This window comes from Molothrus aeneus, chromosome 12 (genome assembly GCF_037042795.1).
Source record: "Molothrus aeneus isolate 106 chromosome 12, BPBGC_Maene_1.0, whole genome shotgun sequence".
In the NCBI taxonomy this organism is placed as follows: domain Eukaryota; kingdom Metazoa; phylum Chordata; class Aves; order Passeriformes; family Icteridae; genus Molothrus; species Molothrus aeneus.
This window is the reverse complement of record NC_089657.1, coordinates 4,552,347-4,570,176: the sequence shown is the minus strand read 5'-3', so window position 1 is coordinate 4,570,176 and position 17,830 is coordinate 4,552,347. Positions and strand designations below refer to the sequence as shown.

At 40.2% G+C, this 17,830-nt stretch overlaps 1 protein-coding gene across 1 annotated transcript in view; it reads right to left on the bottom strand.

Annotated features, from left to right (window-relative positions):
- The window catches only part of MDFIC2 (MyoD family inhibitor domain containing 2), a 41,242-nt gene extending 31,197 nt beyond the window's left edge, over positions 1 to 10,045 (bottom strand). The window contains exon 1 of the mRNA XM_066558405.1: positions 9,958 to 10,045. Within this exon, the coding sequence (XP_066414502.1) occupies positions 9,958 to 10,045 (88 nt within the window). The remainder of the gene's footprint in view (positions 1 to 9,957) is intronic.
- Between the last annotated feature and the right edge of the window lie 7,785 nt (positions 10,046 to 17,830).

The following is a 17,830-nucleotide window of genomic DNA, read 5'->3' as shown; positions in this document are numbered from 1 at the left end:
ATTCTGTGTGAAATTTAACTGTAATGATCTTAATGATTTATGTAAAGTGAAATATTGGGTTTTCCTTTTTCTTTCTCTTTTAGCCCTGGTCTCACACAGGCATATTAATGATTATTTGTCAAAGTCACACTGTTTGCTTACAAGGTACGAAGGCTTTTTAGACACTATAATGACAGCTTTTGATTCACTTGATAATATTTAGAATAAGCCATAAAAGCCAATCTCTGAACGAACAGACCGCTTTTATTGGCTTTTAGTGCTATTACTGCTATCATAAGTGGTAAATTGGCCTAATGCAAGTAATACTGCTGTGTCATACTGTAAAAACCACTGCTGAGATTTTATATTTTATTTATTTTTCATGAAAAAATTTCAAGGCATGGGGGCTGTACTATCCTTCTACAAGTATTGGTGATTCCCTCCAGGCCAGAGCTGGGGAAGCTTCCACTGCTGTTTGGGATTTCTTTGCTCAGTGATTCCCATTTCTGATGGAACAGGGCTGATCATAAAGATGGGGACCAAGACTGTGAAGTGAATATCTTTCTAAAGCTCACGGGCTATTTATTTATTTATTTAAATAATAAATAAATTAGGAAAAGAAAAAATGGTTGCTTAGCTGGAAGCTGAATTGGATATAGTTCAAATACTTTATGCTAGATTTTATGTGCCTTGTTTTATAATAGCAATAGTATTTTTTTTAATAGTAAGCACTTAAAATATCTGCTGACAATAAATTTGGTCACCACGTCATCTAGCCAGAATGACTACCAGGTGCCATAATTGCTTTTTCCTATGATTCTCTTGGCTTTCTTCCCCTAATCTCATCATCTCTTATATTGTTTTACCCACTCCTGGAGTAAGCATGGACTTCAGAGCTTCAAAATTAACCTACAACTTCTTTTTCTTTTAATAAGGAAATTTGGGGGTTTTTTTAGTATTTATAGATGAGGAAAACTGTTGAGAAAGAGAAACTGACGAGACTTGAATTGACTTTTGAGTTTTCATTCTTTTATCTTCCCTCTTCTTCCTCTTTGCTCATGAACTTTCATAGTAGATATTTTTCAGTGGTTCTTGTTTGAGGGGGAAAAGTGTAGTGGGTTTTAAATTTAGTTAGAACTTGAATATTCTGAAGGCAAATAAAACTTCATCATGGTATACTGTGTGGTTATTAAAAAACTAGTCTAGTGACAGGGAAGTCTGAGTAATAATCAACAACTTAACTTGGATGCATGTTTGAAATAATTATTCATATTCAATATGCTGTAGGAACAGGAAGAATCATATTCCAATTTAAAGTCTGGCATCCAAGCATTTGTGGATACATGAAAGCATTTTGGCACAAGTTTTAGTTGCCATGGGCATGTAGCTAAACACAATTTTTGGTGCTGGAAGGGTTTAACTTCTGTTTAAGGCAACTATATTTACAAAGATCACAAAGCAGAAAGTTCTCTAAATCTGATGTCTGAGTTTTCTTCGGTTGGAAGATACTGATTTGACCTGTACCTTACTCTGAAGAGCTCAAGTGGTTTTATTTACCCAAAATCTACACTTCCTTTGAATTGCAGGTGCAGTGACAAAAAGCAGAGAGTGTTCCTAGTTGCATCTCTGCTGCAGTAGCATCTCCTTTCATTTGAAGCTGTTTGTAGACATATTTCAGCAAGACGAACATAATCTGTCAGTAATCAGTTCTTTCATGTCTCAACAATATCATGGCAATGTTTGTTTTTCTGTAGAGCACAGCAGTGAATGGTGCATCTACTTCTCTGTATCTGGAGCCCACTGATGTATTCAGGGAGAAATTTTTCTTCCTGGGCATATTTCTGTGCTGTGTGTATTCATTTATATGTGAGAGAAGGCAACATTATCATGTTTAACTGCTGCAATCATAAGCACATTAACTAGACAGATAATAAACAATCCATCTGAATTTATGATTAAGTTAATTGTGTCTGTGTTTTTCTAATGTGTTTATTCAGATTAAAGACTGAAATTAGAATGAGACTATATAATCAAGAGACCCTAAGAGACTGTTTGACTTCTATAAAATAAAAATTAATTTAGTTTAGGAGGGTAACAAAGATCTCTGCAACACTGAAATATCACTCAGGGGGTTAAGAGGCCTTGTGCAATTCTCTTCTAAGAGATGAATCTCAGGAACAGTAGGAGTTATTAAGGAACTCAGCTGAAACTGGGGGCTTCAGCACCTCATTTTTGTGTGTGCCCTTCTGTCCAGCAGGCAGCAGACTCCCAGGTTCAACCTTCTGCACAGTGCATGCAGAGGGTCAGGCGACTGGGATTCAAAAGGTGAGGGGATAGGTGAGGAAACGAGGAATTAAAGTTGGATTGGATGTTGAATCTCAAAGATTTTCCACTTTTTACTGATAGCTGAATATTTTCCCTGACAGGATTAGAGCCCATCCCTTCACTCAGGTGCCCTTCCCTCTGTCTCTGGAGCAATGAGCTTTAAGTGGTCAGAGCAGACAGAGACACTTGGGAATCTTCAAACCATGATATTGCACAGAGTGTCTGATATCTGGGGATGAGAGCCTTCTTCTGGAAGGAGTGAATCTGAGTACTCTCCTATGTTCACGTGCCCTGAGCCCAGACCTGAAGTCCCAGATCCAATCACCAAGCTGTTCTGAGGAAGGGTTTGTGTCCAGCATTTTATTACTGATCATTTAGAGCAGTCACTTTTAATGTCTCTTTCTATTTGCACATAGTTCTAAATACTCATTTAAAAATTAGATGGAAAATAATTCTGTTGAATCTCAGCTAACAAGAAACATTTAAACTAATTTCACTTCTGATCTTGTTCTCTGTAATATCTTTCAAACACAGTAGACCACCAGCCTGCCTAATATTCAGCCCATCCACACAGCACTTTGTCTTGAGTACTTAGAAGCAGTTGTATTTTAGAGAATGATTGAAAATCTTCAGTCAGATGGGGAGGCCTATTTTTTTTTCATAATCTAATTATATTTAATGTGAATATTTCATTGAACTGTGCCAATAATAAGGATTTTGCTACACCTCTGTATGACTGTGACTGTCAGTTTGGCTCCACATACCAGTGTGTAATCTCCCAGGCCTATAAAGCACTTCCTGAAAACTGGCTGTAAATAATCCATGATTATTCTGCCTTCTAACTCAAATCAGGCATGCATAGTTTTTGTTGTGATGGGCTTGCACTGCCTCAGATCTAGTGGTCCAGTTTGGCATTTGACCCTTCCCTCTATGAACTGGGGTGGTAAAATGAGCCCTGGCTTTGTTCCTCCTGCTGCAGTGATGCCCTGAGATGATTAGTGCTATCTATTCTTAAGCATATTGGGACAAATCAGATTTTTTTGCAAGCCAGTGCAGCTCTGTTGCTTTAATGGAATTATTCATCTCTTTGACACTTAACCCTTAGGCTAAGATTTTCCATGCACCAGTTTGCCATCTTAAGTAGGAAGTGCTTTGGAGTCCCTTGGACATGTGGGTTCTGCTTCAAGGTTTATGATGCTGAGATATTCAACAACTAAAGAGTGTCTTTAGTGTTACTTCATGTTTTGTTCTACTGACACAATGATGGGCAAAATTCTGAATATTTTGCCCAAGTATATCAAAGAATAGAGTTGGTCTGGAAAACTTCCAGAGGTGAATTAAACAATACATTCAGGTCTTCCCCAGCACTGGCAGTTGAATGAAAGAAACTTTTCCTTTGTAGAACAAATTTACTTCAGGCAATCAAACCTAGATAAACATTCTTATATATTTTTATAATAGATATCCAGGATATCCACACAGAGGAGTATGACTTTAAACCTTTAAAACTTTAACACTATCACCCAGAGAAATACCCTTGTCTTTACTGTACATCCAAAGTCTTACATCTTCAGGGATCTTGCAGCTCAAAGGTCAAGGACCCCTCAGTTTATAACATTGTAATTAGGAGTGGTGAGCTGGGACCATTGCAGATTTCATATACTCCCTCTCCACTGGAAGAGTCTTTAAATCTGCTGTTTTACAACTTAAAGGAAGGGTTGTCTTCATTAATTCATTTGGTCATAGTCCTGAAGCTGACAAGGCATCTTCCAGGAATTTGAGCCCCCTGGGATCCTTGTCATCAGTTTTTAAATGTGCTCTTTTTTTGTGTATGTGGTGTTCTTCTCTGGAACCCGTCTGCTTGGATTAGAACATTCATCTGAGAAGCATTTGGCATTTTCTGTTACATGAAACTGAGAAGTCTTTCTTTGCTATCAGTCTTCTATAAAGCTTTTCAATGCAATGACTTAATTCAGGCTGAAAGAAGAGAGTGAAAAAAACTTCTGGACCCAAGTCAGCAAAATTCAGGAAACAAGTGTCCAAGCTTGTATGTAAAATTGCATTCAGTGACTTGTGAAATTTTAGGAAGAAATTCTAAAAATGTCATTTAACTCCCTAAATGAAGGGATGCAAGTCAGATCAAAACACTCCGCTGAGAATGGTCTCAGCAAAAGTAAAAGCCTTGTACTTTTACTCCAGTCTGCCCAAACCAGGGATAAAGCTGGAAGGTTGTAAAAACTGGGAAATTCCCTGAGTGTCTCCAGGACAATTCTCCTGCAATACCAGTCTTGTGGCATTGTGTCCTTCCCACTTTATTAATGCTTATAAAAGTCTCTTCAAGCCCCTCGGTAAATGGGAGAGAAGTATTCTTGGAAAAAGCCATTTTTGAGTGCTGCCATATAGAAAGGTTTTCCCCTTATCCCAGGACCAGGCTGTGGGAAGTTTTGGTGAAGTCAGGAATAGTCTGCTCCTGTGTTGGGATGTACCACAAAGAAATGTGGCCCAGTCTCACCCAATGGGACTAATATTGGAATAAGGTTTTATTTGAATAATGCCACTACAGCCAGGTCTATGATAGAAGTAAATCTCTCTTTTCATATGAAATGTAGTCCTTTTAAGGGGTGAAATATAATCCTGAACAGAGGCTCTATTTACCACTTAAGCCCTATTTTATGGTTTAAGTGCTGACCTTGCACTGACCCTCAGTACTGGGCTGAATTTCACCCTACAGCAAAAAATCTGCTGGCTGGAGCAGTGGATTAAAGAAATTGGGGCTAGACTTTTTACTATTTGCAAGACAATGAAAACAGGCTTATTTTAGACAAAAATGTTTCTGATTTATGAGAATTTTAGTGCAAAAAGGGGCTATTTTGGAGAAAGTCTTGAGATTAGACTTTCAGTTATATTTTTGGCAAGAGAGCAAGGAAGCCATTTCATTAACTTTTCACTGGAAGTTATATATGGAGGGCATTTGTGTACACAGCTGGGCAGCATAAAACAGGAGGGCTTTGTGTGAAAATATCCTGAAATGAAATTTCATTTCTGTGTGACTTGGATCTGCGTTCCTGAGCTGCCATGGCCAGTTTGGGATGAAACCATGGGAGGGCAGTGTGAGGCCCTCAAACATTTTTTTTTTTCCCCCCCCCTTGTGTTTGCAGTGAATGCAGAAATAGTGAACAGACCACTGTGGTCCCTGTGCAAAATCAGTGTCACCTTTTATAGCTTTGTGTCCGCCAGATAAGCTCCCGCCTGCTCCCACGTTTCCATATGGCTGCAATCACCAAGTGATACCAAGAGATTCGTTTGCAAGGAGCTCCAAAAGCCACATGCTGAGGCTGGTGTGAATTTAGCTCTGCTTTGACCTCCCTCCTTTCCCAGCAGATGGCTGCTAATCTGGCCCTAAATCACTGCCATGGTGCAAGGAGCCACTGGCCTGTGTGAAAAGGCAGGGCTGTGGCTGTGTTGGGCAAGGTGGGACCATCCCAGAGTCATTCCTGGGAGTGCTGCTCATCCTTGAGTGCTGCCTTTCTAAAGGCATGTCTGGTGTAGCTTCCAGATTTTACAGGACCCTCTAAAGGCCATGTTGGGTTAGGGGCCCAGAGATTTTTGTTGTTTGGGGTGTGAAGATCTGCTTGTTGCTCATCGAATCGCAGAATTATAGAATGGTTTGGGTTGGAAGGGACCTCTAAGGTCCAGTTCCATCCCCTGCCATGGGCAGGGACGCATTTCACTATCCCAGATTGCTCCAAGCTCCATAAAACCCAGCCTTGGACACTTCCAGGGAAGGGGCTACCATAGCTGCTCTGGGCACCCTGTGCCAGGCCCTCACCACCCTCACAGGGAAGAATTTCTTCCTAACAGCTGATTTAAATATCTCCTTTTTGTTTTATTTTATTTTTAAGTTTTAAAATACTTCCCACTTTTTCTGTCACTCTCTCTCCATGGAATCTTGTGAGTGCATGAAGCAGGTGGGGATGCAAGACCTTGCAGAGGACATTTCTCAAATATTATCTTCAAGTTTTATTGGATGTTCTTTATTTATACGTGTCATATTCTAGGCACTGTCATTTATGTTATTTTGTGCATGTCAGGGCAAAATGTGCATAAGTGGGGAGAGCACACGCACTGAGGATTCCTGCTCCAGTTTTTCATGGCAGATAGATAACTTTCAAAGAACTTCTTTGCTAATGGACCCATGTTTCACTCTGCCCTGATGTTTTGTAGGCACTGACATGGGGATCTCTGTATCTCCATCCAAAACCAACTCCCATCTCCAGCAAGTCCCCTTTTCTTCTCATGGAAGGGAAAAAAGCTCCAATAATAAGTCTCCTCTCCTACACAAAACAGGAGTCATTGTCTGGTTTTGCTGCTATATCCCAGGCTTTCCTGGGGTTGGTTCACACCAGAGTTGAGGTCAGACAAGCAGAGCTGCCTTTTCTCTGTGCGCACTCGTACAGATTCTGCTTGATTTGCATGTGATGGTCTGATGCATACTCTCCAATGCAGGGTTTCTCCGTGGTTGTGTGTTCTTTAGAAATAAATAGTCCTGAAGAATATTCCATACTATCAGAAAACATTTCTGGTGCATATATTCCTTACCCTGAGACGTCTTGGACTAGGACTGTAAACATTTCACCATCCTTGTTCTCACTTTCATCTCTGGGAGTCTTTCATGTTATCCACATCTAGAGTTCAATGCTAAATGCCTCAAGAGATAGAGATGTTGTGGGACTTTTAAAGTCTAAGCTAACCTAGAAAACACATTTAACACTCTTCTCCCCTGTTAAAATTTTGATTACTATTTAATTATGGTTCTACATTCTGCAGGTACTGTAGAGGATCCTTCACCAGTAAAAGGCTCGTAGTACAAGAAAAAAAAGAAAAGGAAAGGATAAATTTGTCATTGTCCTTAAAAAAAATACAGACCAAGGCCATAATTATGATTTCCCAGACTGTGCTGACTTGTGCAACATTTTTGTCCCTGTGCCATCTTTAACTGCCATCAGTTTCCTGGTGCACCCCTGACAGGGGTGTGAGGGCACATCAATGGGTAAAAATTACTTATTTAGAGGCAGAGCCATGAGCTGAACTGTTTGTACTCATCCTGCTGATAAGATAGAAGCCTAGATGCCCAGCCTACTGTTTTTCTCTAATACTTCTGACGATGCTGGTTTGGTTTCTGTTTTGCTTTGGGAAAGTTCTCCCTCAGAACAAGGCTTTGATTTCTGCTCTTAGAGGGTTCATGGCAGAAATAAATTATCTTGTTCCAAGAAAAAGTAGAAGATAAATAACTGGCAGCCAGATCAAAATCCCTCTGCCCTGATTAAACAGTTTCTAATGCTGAAAGACAACAAAAATGTATAGATACCTTATTTTGCTGTTGACCCACTGTACAACCAGTCCATGAGCTTTTACTTTGCAAAGCATTAGGAAAAACTGAAGTCTAGGAAAGACACTAAAACCACAGCCTAGTTGTTTATTTCTGATACTATGTGGTTCATGATTGTTTCTTTTAGAAGGAACAAATAATCAATACAAAACCATGAATAAAAATAACTTTTCTTTAACACTGGATGCTAAAAGAACATATAGTCTTCTTACTGTGCCTGATGGAAACAGTACAAGTCTGTTCTCCACAATTCTTTGTTTATTGGAATGCCTGAAATCTATACATGAGGTATTTTTAAAACATTTAAACATAGAAGTTAAGCTTCTGCTCCAGACAATTTGTTTCACCATATTCTAAAATCCCAGTGCATACCACAGAAGTGCTTAAAGCAAAGAAACAACAACAAATTTTTTTAAAAACAAACTTCAATTTAAGATAAAATAATTTCCATATTCTTATTTCAAGGAAAACTTGCTTTCCTCATGAGACACATTCAGTTATTGACTCAGCTGCTGTAGGAGATGTTCAAGGCCCAATTCTGCTCGGTGGCACTTTGGAAAGGAGAAGTGCCAATAGTCAACACTTGGCTCTTTCTGTGAGATTGCAGTTCCTCCAAGCACAGAACAATCAAAATGTTGCTAATGATCCTGAAAATCTGCATAGGGTCTCTCCATAGGAACTGGAGGAATCAAACCTTGTGAAGTAGCCTAGCTAAGTGAAATGAGCTCAGGTAGCATGCAGCTGTGAGGGATGCACCTGGCTCCTGGAGGAGGTCTGGACCAGAGCATAAATCACAACATGGGACTCTGAGGGCCCTGCCATCACTCTTACCCTGTTCAGAGACATGGTAAAATCCTTTGGACTTTTATATCCCTTTGTAGAGTCGCAGATCTCTTGTGTTTTACTCCATAGGGATGGAATAAATACTCAGTTCAGTTATATGTCTGCTGTTTGCTCACTCAACTCTCTCTCTCCCTGGGACACTCAAACTGAAAAGTTTCTGCTTGCTGGGTTGTTGTTGTAGTTAACTGACCCCTTGCAAGCAGAGGACTTTGGGTGTCCAGTCAAGCCAAGTCTGCAGGTTGGTCAGTGAGCCCTGCTCCAGTGGGAGCTTTTCATTCTGTGCAAATGCTGCAAAAACATGGAAGGCTACAAGGCAGGGACATTAATTCGAGCCCACTTTGCTCCAAACTCCTTTGCAATTAAAAGATCTAACGTACATCTAATGACAGGAGCTGAAAATAGTGATGCACATCTTTCAGATGATATAACAGTGGCTATAAATGTGCCTGTTGCCCAATACCCCCGTAGCTGGCCTTTTCAAAATATGAGGTCACTTGTTGAGTCTCCCCAAAATGATTTTTTTTAGGATTAGAATACAACTGTTCTCATTAAAAAGCACAATTTCCACTCAGCCATGGACATTTAATTTCTATCTTGTGCATCTTGAAAGCTTACGCTTGGAACATCTATTTAATTCAAATCCCACTTGTCTGTAATAAATGCAATAAAGGGATTCTGCTATGACCAACAACTTTGCATAAAGATGTAATAAGCTATGTTCTAACTTAGGAAATCAAATTTTTTTCAGCAAGAAATATATCCTAAGAAGATTCCTTCTTTATGGGTAGAAACAATAAGGAAATCTTTGCAATTTTTTCGTTTTTAAGAAAAAAGCAGCTTAAAAAATAGAATGTAGTATTTGAAATACTGGTATTTGTTGCAAATTAGTTACTTAACACCATTTCTTTTTCATCCTTTTAAACCTGAAAGGTCCCCATGCCTTGTCTACATTTGAGGGTCAAAATTGCTGTACATCCAAAGCGCTGACAACTGATGTTATTTTATTCTAAGATAAGACACTCCCAAATCTGAAGATTCAGGCTTGATCTTTACTCATGTTTAAGAAAATAATTATTAATAATATTAATCCAATTCAGTAGCTGTTTTAGTTGCTAAAAACTTTTCATCAAAAGTAAGATGATCATCCATACTTATTGCTCAGGTCAAATGAAACTTTCCCAGGAATGCAAGGACATTAGAAAAATGAGCTTTCAGGTTACTTTAAAATTTGATAATTTAGGCCTTTCTGTACCAAAAGAAATTGTATGTGCATATTGAGCAGAAGTCAAGCTATGGAATTTTTATGGTAGAAATTTCAGGCCCTATTCAAGCCTATAGGCTATTTTCTGCCTATTTTTTTTTTTAAGAAAAAGAGAAATATCTGAACACAAACTAGTAACTAATAACTCAAAGTAACTTACCTTTTTTCAGCCAAGAAATATTTTGCTTTTCATGTTCAAAACTTTCAGCTGCTTTGATTTTTACCTTGTCTGTCTTGTCCTCTGACATCTGTGGGAGAGAAAAGAATTTGAGGATGTCAAGTTCTCGTAAAGAAAGTTTGACAGAGAAAGATGTTCTCTGTTTAGGCTCCTGCCATAATAAATTGTGCATACTTACACAGACACTTTTTCCCCCTGCAGATTATTGATACTACATAATATCTGAGCCGTTGAATTTATGTTCTGTCCCTAAATGCTTTATCAATATTACATGGTTGCTGTTTGCAGAGGGATGCTTTTGTAATGTAACTATAAATTACATTATGAAATAAATTATAAGCTCAAAGCGTGGTGGTAATAGATAAACACATAACACATAGAATAGGTACAGTCAGGCTGGGGAGGAGGCACCCAGGCTGCCTGTTTATTGTGGCTCAAAGTTGCTGTAAAGCCTGCTGTCAGAGAGCTATTATTAAATAAACAGTAATAAATATTTATAAAGGCAACTTGAACAAAGTGTACCCCCCCAAAAAAAAATCTTTACTGCCACTTGCACCAATTTATTTGCTGTAGAATCCCGAACAAGTCCCGGTACCTGAGGGCATTATGTGCACAGCCCCTGCACTGTGGCTTGTGCTAGGAATAAGATTAGGCAGCCTGGGCTTCTCCTAACTGCAGTCAGTGGAAATAGAAGGCAGTAATCTCAAGCATTTCTGGTTTTACCTGTATCTCCCACCCGGGCACAGAGCAGCAGGGTTCAGGCGCCGAGCAGAGGAGCCTTTGGCCGGATCCCTGGCTGGGTGTTGGTGTCCAGCATCCCCACACACAGCAAAACGAAAGGATGAGCAGTGCACTCCCTGCCTGCCTGCTGTGTGGTGCCAGATTTGTCTTGCTGCCAGCATCAGCCAACTTACTGCTGAGGGTTTGGGGCTTTTTCTCCACCACACTCCCCCCCCTCGTTGTTGTTTGCATTCACTTCTAGAGCTGGGGAGGGAAGGAGGAGGGTAATGAGTATCCCAGCAGTATTGGAGTGATTTAAAGAAAAATATCAGAAGCTTCTCAAATAGAAAAAATTGGTTTGGAAATGTTATTACTGCAGTTCATAACCCAGTGAATCTGTGAGAGGAGGAAGAAAATAGAAAGGGAACCAGGAAATTAATAGCAACAAATCAGATAAATGTGCGATGGTTTGGGCTAAATATAAGTTAAGATACCGAAGGATATAGAAATTAGACACTAAATACCTATTTACAGCTGTCACTTTGGCAAAGGAATAGTCTCAGCCCGCGGGGGGATGAGTGTTGTGACCCTCCCCAGCTCAGCCCTTCCCTCCTGTGCCACGGGGCTCAGTGGTCCCTGCTGGGGACAGCACAAGGCTGAGTGGGCTTGGCAGCAGCACAAGGGACCACCTGGTTGGGCTGTGCCACACCTTGAAGTCACTACAAAGTTCAGTTTGTTAGTTGGTTTTAAAAATTCTCTTGCCACAGTTACCAGCAATATTTCTCTACTGGCAGTAGGAGTAAGATGAAGCCTAAAGAGAAGATTATTTTAGGGTGCTCAGGCATTTAATCTTTTCATATAGGACAAAAAAATTCACTCTACTTCCCAGAGCTGAATTTTGAAAGGGTTGGTTGTGGAGTACACGCAGAATTACTCATTTATCATAGTTTTTAAGTGATATTTACAAAATTTCAAGCAACATTTGTCACCAGATACTATAATCCAGGATTCCAGTGCTTAAGTGTGGCCAATAAATAATAACATATTCCCTTTGTTATGACAATTATCTTCCTCTATTCTCCCATCACATGTCATTCTTGCTAGAAAAAAAATGTTTTCTTTCTTTTTTTTAAAATCTCCTGTGCCAGCCTGACTGAGATTCTTCTACCATCTTTAGCTAATTGTGACCTGCATGCTAAATGCCTACTTACCTCTCCAAATTGCAATGATTAGTCTTGCATGGTTTGAAAACCTATTTTAGCAGGGTACTTCAGAAACAATTGCAACAAGGTGGGGGGAAGCTCTAGGGGTAGTACTTTAAGATCTTTGTTCCATTCTCCTTGGATGCAGCTTTAAGAATTATGTATTTTCAATTGCAGTTCCTCATTTTCCCAGAAACACCTATTTTTCCATGTTGTTGTATCTGCAATGTTTTAAGTTTATCAGTGGTGCTGGCTCTTCAGCTGGATTTTCCAGGCTGTGGAGCTCCTGGTGGATCCTAATAAAATCACCTGGGCTCCACACAGAGCAGTCTGAACCTCTCTGATTGCAGCTTGGATCTGGTGCTACTCTGCATTTCAGAAGCCACTGTTTAAAATTAAGATATGGGTGGTTTCCAAACTAAACTAGAGTGAAAGTTCCCTAGTTCATCTGGCACATCCTCGCTGTTTTTCTAGAGGTTTTAACAAAATCCTAATGCCTTTCCCAAAGAAAGTAAAACAGATGAGGAGAAAGCCCTTGTAAAGCCACAGACCTGAAAACTGCTGTGGCTTGAGATAACAGCCCCTGCAGTCTTGTCCTTCAGGGCTTTTGTCACTTAAATTCCCTTTGAAGCCAGCAGCAGCCAGGACTGAGCCTGGGCTGAGCCTCCAGGAATGTGAGCAGCCAGTGGTGCTTGAAGACAGCTGAATGTATCCCCCAAACCTTGACAAATACCAATTTGTCAACACCAGCCAAACACAGGCCTGACTTTCCATTGGGTTTTATACCTTTGTGTTTGAGCATTAACCAAGGTAATGCAGATTTGTGCTCTGGGATGCTCTCTTCACCTGCTGTCCTGAGATGCCCTGCAGGACCCCAAGTGCTGGTAGCTTGTAAACCTACAGAAGTTACTGAACATGAAATAACCCGCCAGTCAGTTAGGAAAACATTAAATAACTTTCTTACTCTTTGTACTCTCCATTACTGATATTCAATTAATGGTCCTGATGTTTTTCAGTCCAGGAATATTAAATGTAACCTTTCATGATCTTGATCAGCTCCAGTTTTCTACTGCAACATGTTCCTGTGCGCTATTTTTTGCTTCATTTAATTAAGTTATTTTGGATAAATGCATCAATATTTCTGTTTCCTAATCAATCTTAAAGTAGTTAGAGGAAAGGCAACCTTGCCATACATCCTCAGTAATGCCAGGTTTTTCAAAGGAAGAAAAAAACATTATGAGAGAAGGTTATTAAAATATTGAGTAAACTTGTTTCTGTTAAAGCTGTAATTGAATTTTTAAAGCCCTGGCTGATTTTAAACACCGAACTTTAGTTTATGGTTTGATAATTCATTTCACTTTCATTTTTATAGGTTTTATTTTATAGCTACTAAATATCTATGGGCCATCCCATGTTCATTTTCCTTCCTGGTTGTGAAATAGGGTATTTAAATGGAGGATTAAAAATAAAAATCATAATGCCAAAATAGATGTGGTATCAGTTTCCAGATAAATGTACTGTGTCAAGTGCTTGTTGAGATTCAAGAGTATATTTTTCTGGTCTGCTCAACTGGGTCTGCAGTCAAGTCTTTGAGGAGTTGGAGAATAGGAAACTTTAGTTGGTTGTAATAACCATCAAAGCAGAGGAAAAATCTCATTGTTGATTCTAGAAAGCATCAAAACTGTTAAAGTTAAGATCGGGGTCCAGTACTGGATGCTGTCCAGTAGTGTCCTGAGTACAAGGGAGGATGTGTGGCCATAGTGAGGAAAGTTTTTGGTTACATCTATGAGTACATAATTTAAAATATTTAATTTCACTACCTGAAATTACTTTTTACTGGAGAATATGAACTGTGTGCCTAAAAGTTGAATTTTCCAGCGTGAATTTTACACAGCTCAGCATTAAATTAAGCAGTTACTTCTTTCTTGCACAATCCAGGTAAAATATAGCCACTTGTCCACTGGCAAGTGGCGCTCTGTAGCTTTGGAATACCCCACACTGCAGTAAATGTGGTTTATTAAAAAAAAAAAGGTATCATGAAACTATGTCTTTGCTCCCTTTCGCACCCTGGGGTGATCATTTCCAATAATAAAGTGAGTATAATGTGATGTGCCCTGTCAAAGTTAAGGAACCTCTTCTTGATCACGCATCTGTAGGTAGAATATTAAGTTGTGGGAACACGATATACAGCCAAATTATCCTGGTGATTTCATGTAAAATGCATGGTTTTTTAGCCGAACCATCATGTCCTGTGAGTGCTTCAAATGCAAAACAGGCTGTTTGGAGAGCCTACCTCAAACTGGCACTGACAAATTATCTATATGCTGCAGAGACCCAGAGCAGTACAAAGATAAGATTTTCCTCCTCATCACTCTGCCCTGTAGTCACTCCAAATAATTTCTCAGTGATTCTGTGTCCTGCAAGAGGAGACACAGGGCTTTATTTCACTTTTCCACTCAGTGCCACTGTAGGTCAGTGAAAGTCTGGGAATGAGTTCAGGCTGGAGGATGGAATAAAACCTTGAAAAGAGTTGCAAAGGCAGGTCTGTATAGAGGTCATTTGTAACATGGAGAAAGCCCAAACAAGTGAAATTAAGAATGGTCAATATTTCCACTGAGCAATAACGAAAAGAGAGAGAGATGCACATCTTTAATTGTCCAGGGGGGCAGGGAGGTTACTTGGTGTCTGTGTGAAAAAGTGACAAATGGGACACTGCTAGGAAAAGAGGATGAAGCTCCAGTGTGAAATAAACGTGAGGATGAGTGTGGTGCTGGGATGGGGAAGGCAGAGAGACCCAGGCTCTAGCCCTGGAGCCATGATAGCCCTGTCCCAGCTGGGAGAGGGTCTCTGAAGGCAGTACCAGCCTGGGCCATTTCCTCTCCTACCAGCCAAAATTGAAGCCCAGAGTTTATACTGAGTTTGTAGTAACACACACGCTGTGTGTGCCTCTGCACATCCTGGCCTGCAGCAGGAAATCCTCCCATGCTGTGTTGTGCTTTGCCCATCATGGGCCACGTTCTCCACGACCTCTGTGTGTACTCTCTTAACAGATCCTTCTGCTTTGCCTTGCCATTTGGGTGGAAAGTGTCTTAAACCCAAGAGGTTTCCAGAACACGGGTGTATAGTGTGCTATAGGGTGATTTGACATTTTAGAGGCTCAGTTTGGTGCATTTGGAAAGGCGGGTGAAACAGGCCCCTGGTGTCCCTTGACCTGGAGGGATCCATCCCTGCTACAGGAGACTTCTGGAAAAAAAACTGAAAGCTTCTGGGCATCATAGCAAAAATTGGGACAGACTTCTTATGACGAGATGGAAAGTAAGCAGAATAATTGCTGGTGTATCACAGTATGTACTGGTATAAGTGAGATGGGAATGTGACCATCTCAGGGAGGTGTAGCCTTTGGCAGATGGGTGCAACCAACAGTAGCAGCAGGACTTTTATGGGAGTGTACAGGTGAAAAATGAAGGTAATGTCTTCATTGAAACAATTCTTTACTGCTGTTTAGGAGCTGGATATCTTGGATTATTGCCACACCAGAAGCTGAATATTTTCACAATCACCTCCTTGTTTAGTTCAATGCAGGATTGTCCTGCCCATGCTCAGACAAGCTGTCCTTGAAGTCCTGTGAAGACACTCAGGCACATGCCCTTTCCAGGCAGTCCAGTGCTTTTCAATCCTGGTAACAAATACATAAACTTCTCATGATGTCTATCCTAACTCTTCCTTCACTGTAGATTTAACCCATGACTCTTATCCTTTCTGAAATGCTCATGCAAACTGACTTTCCTGTCCCTTTGCAGCAATCCTTACAGCAGATGAAGGAATGTCATCACACATTCCCTCAGCTTTTATCAATACTTATATTTAGATCTCCTTCTTTAACCTGTGGTCATGACTTTTGCTGGTGCCACCTTTCTGGTAATGAGGAGTCCAGAAGTGGTGATGTTCCTCCTAAGGCCTTGCCCACATGGGACAGAGCAGTGAGATTATTGGTATATTTAACAAGTTTTCTTCCTGTTTGCACATCCCAGAGTGATATTTGGAAATTGTTGACTTCTGTTTGGTTCATAATCCATGCTGTTCCCCAGATTCTGTTCTGCAGCACAGCAATGTAACCAGTTGTTTTCCTTTTTAATAATACTGTTTTCACCTACCTAAACATAGGACTGTGCAGCAGTGCTTCCAGAATTTCACCCTAATCTTCTTCACATTGTTTTTCTGGTTTTTGAAGGTCATTTTGAACTCTCATCCTGTCCTCTAACATGTTTGTTAGCCCACCTTGAAGTGGTCCCACCATCATCCGGTGGACATTTGCAGAATTTCTGTGGAAATCCCTTGCCTCTGCAATATAGGTGCTTGGAGTAGGTCAGAAATGAAGCTCTGTGCTCTCCAAACTGCACATGTGCCCCCACAGTTCGTTCCCTTTCAGGAATCCATGAATATCTTTAATTTCTGACTCTTCATGGTCTGCTAAACTGCAGAGCCATCTTCTTGAGCATCAGAATGACCCATGTGGGGACACAGAGAAAAATCCCTCTTGTCTTCAGCAAGCGCATACTGAGAGCACTGACAGACAGATCACACTGTCTTTAACATTATTTGTGAGCCAGGTAGGCACAAGAGTGATTTGTTACATCTTCCATCAAATGTAAAAAGCTGGTGGCAAGTATTTTCTAATGAAGAGGAACCTGAGCACTTACGGACTCCTTTGTTGACTGGCAAAGCTTGACAGCAGCTCCCTAAACAGCACTATCCCAGAAAAGATGTCAGTGAAATCACTGTGCTTTTTAAACAGAGAGAAAACTGACTTGAGTGTTTTCCCCTCATGCTTTTAAATAAGCTGCTTCCCAACAGTGGTTGAAATGTGGTCGCTTCTCGGAGGTGCTGAGTAGAGCTGAGAAGGAGGGGTTTTGTCTAAATTACTCTTACAAGAAAAAGACAAAATTAGATCTCTACATTATTTCAGGAAGGTGTCAAAGGAATTTGTAGTTGCCTTGAAGTCAGCACTATTATTTCTTAGCTAACCACTACTGAAATAAGATTTTTTGCATTTCTGCTGGGTTTGTTTGGCTTGTTTAAATCCTGATCAGGCCAGGAGCAGCACTAAAAACAAATCAGCAACTTGGTGAACTCTTAGGTAGGCTCTCTCTGGGGTTAAGAAACCTCAGGTGAAACTCATGCATGATTGTTTCCTTCCGGATGGAGGGAAACAGGTCTGGCAGGAGAGATTAGAGATTGTCCTAAAGGGGAGAATAGGTTGGTGGTCAAGGGGGTTACCTGGAATCTTTCTTGCTAATGCTTCTATGAGATTCTTTGTAAGATCTGTGAATTGGACCAATGAAAAGTTGGCCTGGAGGTGTTAAATTCTGGTTGGATGGGGTTCTGAGCAACCTGGTCTCCGGGAAGTTGTCCCTGGGCATGGAAGAGGGGTTGGAACCAGATGATCTTTAAGATTCCTTCTGACCCAAACCATCCTACGATTTTATGGAATGGTGAAAGTTGTGAAGTCTCAAAGTTTTGTTTAAGAGGAAATCTGTTTCCTTCCTACGCACATGCGACTGCAAGAAAACGTGAGCTCCAGGAGTTCAGAACCCTGAAAATAAGGCCTGATGTCTAAATGAAATTGAACTTCAAAAAGAAAAGCAGTTTTCTGGCCCTTTTGGAGCCAAAACAAAGACATATTTATTCTATTTGATCAGCTATTCACAAATGATCTCTTTGTATCTTTAAAATAACTACAAACCAAATTTAAAACTAGAAGCTCTCATCTTTGATGTTATCTGCAGATAAGATAGAGCTTTGAAGCACTAACAGAGGCTAATTGGAACAGAATACCAATACAACCAAAAATTAATAGAAAACACAAGAACTGTTTGGAGCACTGTCATTCTAAACTGGGACCATTTCTTTTCAAATTTTAGAGGATTTCAGGA